General features: G+C 35.9%; 1 protein-coding gene across 22 annotated transcripts in view; it reads right to left on the bottom strand.

The window, feature by feature from the left end:
* The window catches only part of KIAA0825 (KIAA0825 ortholog), a 241,664-nt gene that overhangs the window by 158,343 nt on the left and 69,892 nt on the right, over positions 1 to 13,429 (bottom strand). For all 22 annotated transcript variants that reach the window (XR_009490288.1, XM_059873642.1, XM_059873636.1 and 19 more), the window contains 4 exons: positions 5,749 to 5,843; positions 3,817 to 4,044; positions 2,563 to 2,828; positions 1,189 to 1,339 (listed from right to left, as the gene is read on the bottom strand). Coding sequence is in view for 21 of the 22 variants with exons in the window: in XM_059873642.1 (XP_059729625.1) it covers positions 1,189 to 1,339; positions 2,563 to 2,828; positions 3,817 to 4,044; positions 5,749 to 5,843 (740 nt within the window). In the remaining variant the exon portion in view is untranslated. The remainder of the gene's footprint in view (positions 1 to 1,188; positions 1,340 to 2,562; positions 2,829 to 3,816; positions 4,045 to 5,748; positions 5,844 to 13,429) is intronic.

A 13,429-nucleotide genomic window follows, 5' to 3' on the forward strand; every position in this document is an offset into this window, starting at 1 on the left:
CAGTTTTCCTCAGTCCTTCCTATACACATAATTTCTGTTCAGTAATGATAAAACTGTTTAGCTACTCCATATTCTTTCTTGTCAGACAACAGTTTCTCCATGGTGAAGTTACTGCATCACCAGTAAATAGGACACAGCACCATAGGCACTACAGCAATGAAGATCGTATCATGATTCAGCAGTTGCCAAAACCCACTGCCTTTCTCACCTTATCATCTATCATTCAAACAAAACTGAAATGTTTATTTACTTGTCTTTGAGAGAAGGACATTTTGATAAATTACTCTATGGTCTGTATGACCTGTCCAGCACAAATTTTGTCACTGACTGAGCAGCTTCTTAGATGATATCTGTAGATTACATGTATCAGATGGAATTTTCTCTCATGTAAGAATTCTAGAAAATGCTTAACAGAATGCACTAATTGTCTCACACAGAAAATTAAACAAGGAAGGACAAGACTTTGTCTCCAAGATATCTCAGTTATTATTGATTAAAAACCCAGATAATATTTTACCCTGCAATTAAGTGAAAATAATTTCAAACAATGTATGTCAACCTATGTTTGTATTTAACTAGGATGAAGGAAAAAAATCCAATAAATGAAATAAATATCTTAATTTTTTTCATAGAATTATTAGGATTATAGCTATAGATCAGACTCATGACTTGAAGATGCAGGTGAAATGGCACTGGTTGTTTCAGAAATACATTGCTGAATGTTTTAGGTAACTATATTGACCACCTTTCTTTGTTTCACCCTTTATTCACAAAAGGAAAAAAGGGAACCAATTGAAAATAAAAATCAAGGAATCAGATAAAAAATTTCCCAGAAAAAAATCTTCATTAATCACACTTTCTAAAAGAAGTGTAAAGTCCTTAGAGATTAAGGTGATGGTGTCCTCTTTACTGAGTTCTATATAAATGCCTTGACACACAATAAATATTTTATGAAGTAAATGACACAAACACACCATGGTAACAATCCATCTCATCTTTAAATTACTATGTATTCCTACATAATTTCTAAATAGACACCTGCCTGCAATAATAGATATTTCAAAATAGTACATTCCAATAATTCTTATGTTAAAACAATGCTGATCTCATGCCTCTGATTAGTCAGTGAGCTGGCAAACACTAAAACACATTTTGTAAAAGGGAGCCATAGTAAACTTAACCTCACACCTCGTAAAAAGCTCTGTAGTCATCCCAGCAGTGGCTCTCAGCATCCTGTAAAATGCTTGTAGCACAAACTCTGATGCAGTAGTTCGTAACTTGAAACTGGAGAATATTGATGAATTCCTGACATTTTTGGATAGGCACTAGGAACAGGGGGCTGTTCAGAGAGAATCATTAAAAGACAATGAATGAAAGGCTGTGCACTAGGAGGTAACAATCCTTAGTACTGCAAATAGTTTTTATTAGTAGGTACCAATCATTCATTTCTTCTTGATCCTGAACCTAGCATTCAGGTTTGTAACTTTTTGTTTTAAAAGTTCTCAAAATATGTCTGCTTGTCTATAAATTGTCATCTCACCAATCACTAAGAAATAAATGACTTCATCCTATTTTCTGAGACAAGTACATCTGACATTCACTTATTTGAAGTTTTTAATTGCAGCATTCTTGCATCAGCAATTATTACATCAGCACTGAGTGTGACAAAAAACACATAAGCACTAAGTACAGAGATTGCTTTTGGTAGGTATGTACTAAAACTCTTTGATAATACATCTGAGTAGAATTATTGAGCAGTATTTTAGGTCAGACTTCCCCTCACAGAGATATATTTCATGCAAGAGACAATAAAACATTGGAGGGAAAGCAGCTCAACAGTACATAAAACCACTTAGAAATCATACATTTCTTAGAAATTGCACTACTTCAGAGTCCCTCCCCAAAAACACTGTTCTACTTTTAACATGTGGACCAATACACTCCTAGTACCTTAAGACAAAATCTCCATAAAGCAAGTGCAATTGTGTTTCCTCCCAGGTCAAACACTGCCTTTGACTTTACACTCCTACTTCATATCTGCTTTAATTTTTAATCTGCATGTAATAATAAACTAAATTCTGAAACTACAATGTATTATATGTACGGTATTATATGCATTTCTTCACATGTCTGAATACACATGGTGTTAAGAAAGAGAACAGAAACGTATTTCTATATTACCCTCTATGATTGCTATGTCCTGAATCAGATCTTATGAAAATTATGTATTGCAAAGGTCAGAAAAGGAAATCAAGGCCCTAGCACTTTATATGACAGCAGAGTACATTCAGTTCCCTAGACAATTCTATTTTCTCAAATTTAATAATAAAAAAACCCCAATCTGCAAATCAAATGCAGATCCTACCCGTAAATAATTTGTCTTGCAATAACTGCTGTGGACTATCAGGTTGAGTTAGGTATTTCCATAAAATAGTACACATACTGCTTGTGCTAAAAAATGCAATGCAATTTCAAAAGCTACCAGCACACTGTATCACCAAAATGGAATGAATTCTCATATTATTTACATTTGAATTAAACATTTAAGTAAAAAGGACATACTTTTTGCTTGTTTCTCTCATTAAATTGCTATACACTGTAAAATGCTGAAAGACATATATCGCTGTGGAAAGGGCAGCATACAAGTCTTGCAGGGGAGCCTTGAAGGGAACATCTTTGCTTTTCTCCTCCAGTCTTGACAGAACAGCTGTTGCCACTTTGCTGCAGGCCTCTACAAAGTTTGCTCTAATTTCCTGAAGAGAATCATCTCTGCAGGCCAGAGCCAATGGAAGCAATGTGTCAAGTTCTTCCATGATGTCAGAACAAAACTGAGAGAAAAAAATGTGGCACCAAGTTATTTGTATTCTGACAGCACTGCTTAATTTATACATGCTAGGGTCAGATTATTGAATAATGAAATTGGCATGAAACATAAATATATTGAATCAGCTTTACAAATATTTAATCTCTTAAACAGAGGAGTAACATTTTTTTTAAATAAATTAAATATTCTTTCATTTCTTCCTGCTTTAAAGCTGCATATTCTATAGTAGGGGAAAAATTAAAACCATTTTATGCTAGTAATGCATTCATTTGGTTTTGAAGTCACTAAATGTTCATTCAAATCACAAGGTTAATTCCTTGTAAATTATGATGATTTTCTAAATGAATTAATTTTGAAAAATATACAAACACATTTCTTAACACTGGATTTGGAAACAAACGCGTCATCTCTTCATAAAGTCATACATTTATCTCCCTAAAATTATCTCCCCAACACTCATGTTATTTCAAGCAAGCATTCATTACCAGCATTCCAAATCTGCTAGAACAGTTGCAGATCTTACTAGAAAAAGTCTTTCAAACATACCTTTCCTTACAAAAGGAATTTAATTAATAAATGATCTTTCAGCCAAATCAAATAGCTCAAAATTGGTTTTTTTACTGGTTTTGCCAATTAGGTGAATGGCATGTCTAATGATATGAATACAGGAAATCCCTCTATAGTCATATTTCAAAGCTTTCGATATTTTCCCATCTAACCACTTGGTAACAGAGCAGATACTAATCAGAATGCTTTAGAACTTTTTGGCTGACAAAAAATGCCAGTGAAGTTTAAAAGGTAATTCAAGTACAAACTATGGGCTATTGTATAAAACTCTGTTCAGCTTCACATAGTAATGCCTCTCACTTTCTTCTTAATTCCATTTATGTAAGATATAGAATATTAATAGTACTGTAAGTACTTCAAAGAGTAGATGGCAAACAGCCTTGGCATTCTGTCTCACTTCAAACTTCAGATCTTTTGATACCTGCCTTAGCAATTCGTTTTGGTTGCTCCTCCTGTTGGACTGCTCTGCAGGACTCCTTCATTTGCTGGTTGTTTACAAGACTCATTGCACAGCCTGCAGCTGAAAACTCTTCTTTCTGCTCATGTTGAAGAATTTTAGATGAAAAATCCTCAATTGCTATTGTTATACAGTGAGCCACAGAAGAAGACAGGTCTTTAAATGCATTTCTCCAGCCAAAACTCAGTAAAATAGGCTGAAACACATTAAAATTAAATCAATCCAAAGTCATGATTGAGTGTTAATATTGTCTGAAAATGAAATGCACATCCATAATTAAATTACAGGACACCATCACATTTTGAAATTATTTAAAGAATTTAAAATATAGTCCACTAGTGTTGAAATCATACTAAAAGCAGTATTTACACTCAACAAAATGCATAGCAGCATTAAACATGTCATCAAACTTTTTGGATAAAACTAATTCCTGATTAAACAAGAGAGCTTTTATAAAAACATGCTTCATCTTTACTTAATTTGTCATCTTTAACAGACTCTAAAAAGTCAAAGAATTTTCAATAGTATAACAAGTAATCTAGCAATGTATACCCTGTACTAATTTTCGCTGCAAGTTAACAACTGCAAGTTACTAACCATGAATCTCAATGGGAAACCCTTAAGAGGAGCTGGTTTTAACACAGCCACACTGTATTTAATTTCTCTAGAACTGCATTTAGAAAATTTTAAAATGTTTAAACCGGTATTTGTAGTTTTAAGCCAATGCTGGCTTTTACTGCGGTTTACGTCAGTTCCTTGCCTTCTTTAAACAGAGATTTCTTAAGTAATCTGAAGTGTAAGAGTTGCCAGAAGTAGATGCAGTAGGACATCATTACTTTCCAACTTATCTGACTTTGCATTGCTCTTATGACTTATAACAGACTTAAACTTTTCCAGAAGTGGCCATTTGGGAATTGCACCACTGTAAGAGATATATTTTAATGACATAAGATGATGTTCAGTAAATATTTCCAGCATGAGGGCACAGTAGGAGAATAGAAAAGACAGATTCTAACTATTCCTGCAGTTATAATACTAAATTGGAAGATAATGAAATTGGAAGAGAATGAAGAATGAAGGGCTACAAAGAAAAGCCCTTACAGTTTACTTCAATGTAAAAGTTGTATCCTCCTTCCTTTCCCTTTCCCCACTAGCAACATTCAGCCCTTGTAAGCACAGGGACAGCCCTCATGTCCACACACTTTTGCACTCCCTCAATTTTTTTTATGGGGATCAAGTACATCCCAATCTACCTAAAATATTCTTCTTTGTAATACCTATTAGTTTCACACACCAATCCAAAGTACATTTTTAAAAAACTTCAGCACTAAAATCAAGCCATTAAGAAATTAAATTCCATTATTATAAAGTATGAGATGGTTGGAGCATTTATGTGCAACAAAATCAACGATAAAAATGCATTTTGTAGTAATTGCGAGCCAGATAAAAACAATCTTGTTTGTACATTCTACAAAGCAAGTGCTTATTACACAGTAGTTTGTTGGCATCAGAGAAACTAGGCATTGTATGACATCTACACCTCTAGGAAGAACCATCATGATCAAATTCTAAAAAATTCATAAATCTTCTTCAAGGTTCTTTGAGATTATATGTATAATACTAAGAAAGCTATAATATTTAAGTATTTTTTTCCATTTTGTTATGAGGTACGTTATAGTCACATTTTTTCTTTTAATAACTACTAAATACCAACCACTTCTTTGAACACCATAAGATTTTATTCCATCTAAACTGAAACTTTGCACATAGAAGTAATCACAAAAGCTGAAGTAATGAAACTACAGCAATAGGTGTTTATAATGAACACGGTGAAAGCCTACACTGGAGACACACACAAAAGAAAAGCCCATACAAATTGTAAGACTCTTTTCATACTCACCTCTTCTACCTGAAGTAACTGTTCAGGAAGCACGCTGGTTTCATTTGCTCTAGTTTCTCCTATTAAAAGCTCCCCACTAGCTCTCTTCAGAACTCCTGCACAGTATGACAAAAGAGATCAAAGTTTAGATTAATTCTGCAGAAAAGTCAGCAGCCTTCAACATCTTCTTATATATCAATATGAAGCATAAAAAAACCCTCAAGAAGATGTAGGGGAATACTAATGTTATAATAAAGTCAAATTCAAGTTATATACAGTTTCTTTGATATAACATTATGAAATCAACATCTGATGGTACTTGTATTTTATACAAATGCACATATAATGTGTAAAATATGGTTTCTTTTGTCATTAATGCATTTTTATACAGATTGTGAAGTCATCTTTTCTCAAGGAGAATAAATAACACTAGATCAGCTATACAGAAATTAATTTCTCCTCTTTGTTCAAATAAATATATCAGTAGAACACTAATATATTTTTACAGCCTTTACTTTTTGGAAACACCAATACAATAAGAACAAACAGACAGTTAATTAGTACAGATATTATAAGCAAAATGATGGCTTATAAAAACACAAATAACAAGACAAGCTCCTTAAGAAGGGCTGGTACAAAGCTCACTCTTAAATCTCAGAGTAATGGGATATTGCCCCAGATTTGTCACGGACAAACCAGTATATGGGGTTGATATCACTCTTCTCAGTGATTCAAGAAATCTGGGTTCCTGAAATGTGCTGATGATTTCTCTCCCAAGTGACAGAAATGGTGGTGCTTTTTGGGGATTTGAAAATCAAGGCAGCCTCGGCTGCAGTGACCATGAGATAGTGGAGTTCCAGATCCTGAGAGCACAAAGAAGGGTAAAAAAGCAAGATCATATCCCCGAGGCTTCAGAAGAGCAGACTTTTGCCTCTTCAAATATCTGCTTGGAAGAGTCTCATGAGATAAGGCCCTAGGTAATGGGACACAAGAAATTTGATTAATATTCAAGTATCACCTCTGCTAACCTCAAGAGAGCTGAAAAAAAAATGGCAGAAAGCCTGCATGCATGAACTGCAAGATCCTAGACCAACTCAAACACAAAATGAAGCATACAGAGCATGGAGGTAAGGATGGGTAACCTGGGAGGGACACATAAATAACTTCTGAGCATGGAAAAAGTTAAGGAAGCTAAAGCTCAAATTCAACTAATTTGGCCAGGGATGTCAAAGACAACAAGAAGGGCTTCTGTAAGTACACAGGCAATAAATGGAAGACTAGAGAAAACATAAGCCCATTGCTCAACAAGATGGGGGACCTGGTAACATAGTTATGGAAAAGGTTGAGATAAATAATGTCTTCCCCAACTCAGTATTTACTATCAAAACCAGCCTTCAGGAATCTCAGGCATCAGAGACCAGGAGGTAAGGATACAGCAAGGAAGATGTACTCTAGATAAAAGAGGATCAGGTCTGAGAATAACTAAACAAACTCAACGTCCTGAAATCCTTGGGCTCTCATGCGATGCGCCTACAAGTGTGGAGGGAGCTGGCAGATGTTGTTGCAAGGCCACACTCAATAATTTTTGATCAATCATAGCAACTGGGAGAACACTCCAAAGGCTAGAAAAAGCAAATGTCACTACTATTTTCAAAAAGGGCAAGGAGGAGGACTCAGGGAATCAGTGTCTTGCCAACTTCACTTTAACCCCAAGGAAGGCAACAGAAGCATTTCCAGGTGCATTACAAAGAATTCATCAGGAGCATTCAGCATGGGAATGCTTCAGTAATGGGAAGTGATGCTTGGCCAAAGCATGATAAAGTTTTATGAAGAAATGATTGACCTGGTAGATGAAGGGACAGCAGAGGGGACAGCAGTGGATGTTTTCTACGTGGACGTCAATAAAGCCCATAGCATTGTCTCCCATAAGATCTTGTTAGAGCACAAGATGTAGACAAGATGTGTGGACTGGACAAACAGCCATTAAGGTGAGTTGAAAAGTGGCTGAATAGCCAAGCCCCAAATGCAGTGATCTGTGGCACAGAGTCTAGTCTGAGGCCAGTAATTAGCAATCTATCTCAGGTCTTCAATTCTAGGTCCAATCCTGTTTAACATCTTCATTAATGATCGGGATGATGCGGTACAGTACACCCTCAGCAAGTCTGCAGCTGACATCAAACAGGATGGCAGATGGCCATGGTGCCAATCCAGAAGGACCTCAACAGGCTGGAGAAACAGGCACACTAGAACCTCATAAAGTCCAAGAAGCAAAGTCATGCACCTGGGGAGGAACAAACCCAGGCATCAACACATGTTGGTGATCTCCCAGCTGGTGAGAATCTTTGCATAAAAGGACCCAGAGGTCCAGAAGTACACAAAGTTGAACATAAGCCAGAAGAAAAGGCTGATAGTATCTGGTCTGGATCAGGCAAAGCATTACAAACAGGTCAAAGGAAATTATTCTTCCTGTCTGCTCAACAATGATGAGACACACCCGGAGTGGTGTACAGTTCTGGGTTAATCAGTACAAGACAGACATGAACTGGAAAGTGTCTAACAAAGGGCCATAGAAGATGACAAAGGGAATGGAGGACAGGCTGAAAGCACTGGGACTGTTAGCCAACAGAAGAGAAAGGGCAGGACAGAATATATCACTAATGTATATAAATACCTGAAAGGAGGGTCCAAAGAGGTCAGAATCAGTCCTCCACAATGACACGGCCAGTGGTCACAGGCCCAAACAGACACAAAGCCAGGAGTTTTCCTCTGAACATCAGGAAACACTTTTTTTACTGTGAAGGTGACCAAGCACTGTAACGTTGTCCAGAGAGGTTATGGAATCTCCATCCTTGGAGATACTCAAAAACGATCTGGACATAACTGTGGGCAATTGGCTCTAGAGGCCTTGCTTGAGCAGGGATTATTGGACAATATGAATACCAAAGATCCCCTCCAACCTGAACCATTTTGTGATTCTGTGAGTCACAAAGAGATACAAGAATAACACCAAACAATAAGTATTTTAAAAATCTGTCTTGTAGCATAAACAAGACTGGTGCAGATATTCCTAAAGTAATGTACTTCATATGATATTAAAAGAGGTTTTAAATGACCAGGTGCTACCAAAGCATTGTCAAAGTTTATCTTCCTTGGAGGTCTTCAGTGATCTGAAGCTACTAGTAGTATGGTCAAGGTTTAAACAGCTTTTCTCTCTCTATGAAATTTCCAGCATTGGATTTAATTAACCCAATTGATCTGCATTCTGAAAATAAACACTGTTTTTCATACCCTTATACAACTGTAGAGCTTTGAAGTTTTTGTGGGGTTTCTCTGTTTATTTTGGGGTTTTTTTGTATATTTGGAGTTTTTTTCCCAAATACCTTTTTTGTTTGCATTTTCAAAAGACATTGACAGATTTAAGCTGGGAAAAATGAAAGATAAAATGGTACATAAAACCAAAAGATATTAACCAGGCCATCCAACTTTTTGATCCTTATCATTACAGACAGTACCAGAAACTTCCTGGGTTTTTTTCAGCATGTTTTAATGTATTTTATGATAAAGTTTCTAACAGTATTCTTTAGAAATTGGCCCAGAATTTTAAAAACCCAAATAATAGTCTAACTGACTGATATTTTCCCTATTTTCTATTCTGTGCTTTCTACCTTAAATTTACCATTTTTTCCTTTCAATTCTCCTTTTTTATAGATATAACATCATATTCTAATAATAACCACAAGTAAGCTTCTATGCATTCACATTCTTGTATTATTGTCACCCAGATCTGCTATTTATTACTTTTTATAGCAAAACTTCAAAGAAAACCTTAAACATTTAAGCTAAAATCCCTGTGCATCACAGCATTGCTGACTTACTTGTTAAGAACTCACAGATGAGATAAACAGGTACCTAGCTGATGGTAGATCTGTGACTCCAGGACCACAGGCAAAGAGCCATTCCTCCAGAAATATAAATAACAATTAAAAAAATCCCTGACTAACTATGGGTTTTTACCCTTCTGCTATCTATCTTCAATAATGAACTTTTTACTTGTACTATACTGAGCAAACTTTACTAACCCAGATGCAGAAAATGTATTTCTGAAATCATATTGTCCTCCTAGTGTAAATTCATCTTCACTTTGGATTGATCCACTGAAGCTTTATTTGTAAAAGAAGATACTTGAACATCTTATGCTGAGACCAAAGGAAAAATCACAACTTTTATTAATCTTCAATTGCAACTTTTGCAATACTGCAACTTTGCAATAAAAGTCAATCAGGAGGATGCACCTCAAAAATTTTATTCTACATTCCTTTTATTACACTTTCCAGAAACAGATATAGAGTTAAGCATTTCTCTTTAAGGTGTGAAGGAAAGATCTGCAAATCTTCCCAGTCCCATGAGACAGAGCTTGGAAACCTAAGGACTTGACAACTTCACCCACAGTGTTTTCAAGCATGCCATTTGAAAAAGGCTTTCTTGGTATTCATTATCTAATCTGTCCAAAGTTCACCTTTCTCACTGAAATGGGGAAAAAAAGTGAGACAGATGAAACCATATCAGATATTTCTGATTTTTTAGAAGTCTTAAAAAGGGGCTTCTGAAAACCCACGAGGAAAGAAAATCTAACTTAAAGATGGAAAGGGAATGCAATTTCGCAGAGTTCTAAACCCAAGTCTCATGCTTAACACTTGATTGTAGACGATCATGTTTCTGATTGCTTCAAAGAGAAGCTGTAATGCTGGAAGTACTAGGTATGTTAGAATATTTCACTAATTTCAACTGAATGTAAATAGAGAAGTAGACTATCTCATCAGGTAGGTACAAGAAGATACCTGCAGAAGAAAGGGTTAAATAGTCAAGAAAAAACTGGGGATGGTTACTCCTCTAATTTTATGAAATCCAGTGCCTGTAGTGGAATGAAGTGAAGTGATGCACCTGTGTCCTGTAAATGATAAAAAAATATAGACACCTTTTCTCTGAATGACAGAGTAGCAGTCTTGTCCAGATATCACACTAACGTTCAGGGGTGGAACAAAACCATACCAACATTTGTTTGTCCAAGAACTTTGCATGATTTTTTTCCTTATTTTGATTTAAAGGTTAACTTGAAGAACACATTGGTAGTAGATAAAATGTGTATTTATACTTGTGCTTAGATAACACAAATACAGTTTTAAATCAAGCTCAAATCTTGGTGCATACATATTGAGGAACACTAAGTTACTGCTAGTAAAGTAAAAAAATAAAATCAGGAAGAATTTGATGGAGAACAGTGAAAAGAAGTTAGAGTGGAAAATGCAATTCAGAGAATTCTTTTCTCCGATCTATGCAAAGTAAATTGTGAAAATGAGGATTCTGAATATATTCCAGGAGATGCCAGATAAAGAACTCAAACTGAACTCAGAAACCTATCTGTATCACCTAAAAACTCTCTACATCCATCTCCCTACAGAGTTCACTCTGGTTCACTGTTTCCTTTGGTGCTATTGTCTGCCATGGGGTTACCATCAGAGAACACTGGTAGGCAGTACTTCCCTCTAACATCTATTTTCAACGGCCTAAATTGGTCTTCATAGGATTCCATTGTGCACGCTGCAAAGAAACTTGTCTTGTTGCCAGCTAGAACTCTGAACTACATGTCTTTCTTTTCTTCACTGTTCTTTTTTTGGTTCACAAGCAACCTCCTACCAAAAGCAGAATCTGCAGAAGAGACTACATCCAAGCAATAATGCAATGAAAAAGTATGAAGAGAAGCCCAGGTGGCCACCTTGCAAATTTCCAATGTGGAAGCCTTCGACCTCTCCGCCCAAGAAGCAGCTATAGTCCTAGTGTAATGAGCTTTACAAACCCTGGGAGCCTCTTTACCCTTAACTACATACGCCTCTCTAATACAATCCCTTAACCATCTAGCTAAGCAACTCTTAGAAGCCATTTGACCCCTCTTAAGACCCCCTAAGAGTACAAACAATCTGTCAGAAGATATGAAATCTTTGATTCTTCTGTGATAAGCCGTAAGTGTTCTTCTTACATCCAATTTATGCAGCCGTTACTCTTTGTCATTGCTGGGTTTAGGGAAAAATGAGGGCCAAGAAACCGTCTGGTTTAGATAAAACTCAGATGCCATCTTTGGGACAAAAAAAAATTCTACAAAGAAGAACCATCCAAAGAACTACTTTGTTTCTGATGGAACTTTATACATGTTCTGAATATCAAAACTGAAGTACTATGGAATATAAAACAAAAAATCAATTGACATTGAAACAGCTATACACATAAACTCACCACTTGACACAAGCACATGAAAAAAACCATTTTTTTTGTTGCACCTCTGTGTGAGCTACATAGATTAAAGTCTCCCATCAATACTAAAAGTAACCAAAACATAAAGGAAACAAGTACAAGGCTTCTGTCTACGCAATGCCTAGGGAAACTTTAGGCGACCTGGACATTCACCTACCTTTTATGAATTGGCCATCTTTCCCCAGTTTGCCAGCAGTACTACTTGCAGAGCACTGACACTTCAGGTATCCTTCTCTGCAGAGACTGAGGGGTAGGCTGGATATACCCAACCCAGCTTGAACCCGCTGAGAGCATGTGTAACTTTCCAGCACCGTCAGCACCCACTTCAGTCTGGGCTAATTCACTCTGCTTCTTAGGCTGGTTCTGCTGCCTGTGCTGCACTGTAAACCTGACCTTTGTACACAAGTTAATTTTAAGCTGCTTCAGACACATCTACACTCTTGACTCTGCCAAATTAAACAAGATTTCTAGTAATAAGGCTTCTAAATAAGTACTGAAGATGGCCATTACATTGTCTAGTCACATATTACAATGTGTTCTGATGAAAATAAAACAAGGATTCTAACCAATCCTTCTTATCAAAAAATTCAGCCATTGTCAGTGAAAAAAATAAATCATCAACCCAATACAGGACATTACTGGGAAAATCTTGAATCCTTTTAGGTACTTTACACAACTTGGAACTACTGTGAACATAGGTTTCATTCTCCCACATAAACCATCTTTCACTTCACTACAACTGAGATTTCCAACAGTATGAAAATAAAATAACAGCAATAAACCTTTCTTCTAGCCAGACGTCTTGTTAAAAATTTCTCTGGAGATTTCTTCTCTTCACAAACTATCTGTAAACATATCACTGAGAAGAGTTTTGTGAATAGAACCACCTGATCAAAACAGCAACTCTAAAAACAGAGTATGTCTGAAGGCTTCACTAAAAGCACCTGAAAAATATTTACCCTCACTTGTTTTTCAGGGTAAAATGAATTCTATGTTTTTTCTGGAATGTACCTTTTACCCACAAGACTGCCTCCTACAAGACCTAATAATATTTCCCATTAATTCCCATTCCCATTCCCATTTCCATTAATTTGATTAAGTAGAGGTACCAATTAAGAGCCAACTTGCTGTAGACATGATTACTCTAAAAGAATATTTCTCAAGAAGATGGTTTAACAGTCTTTGGAAAAATAGTTCTGTATGTAATTAAACTTGGAAATTTTTTTATTATTAATTAAGCAGGATAATTTTTACTTCATGGAAAGTAAAATATTTCTTGCTCATCTTTAAATTGTTAAATTCTCTGGATTACTGGAGACCACATGCCTTAGAATATAGTCACATAAATATCAAATAAATTTCCCATTCAAGACTTACTGAATTTTTTTTACACTTT

Source organism: Haemorhous mexicanus, chromosome Z, assembly GCF_027477595.1.
Source record: "Haemorhous mexicanus isolate bHaeMex1 chromosome Z, bHaeMex1.pri, whole genome shotgun sequence".
Taxonomy (NCBI): domain Eukaryota; kingdom Metazoa; phylum Chordata; class Aves; order Passeriformes; family Fringillidae; genus Haemorhous; species Haemorhous mexicanus.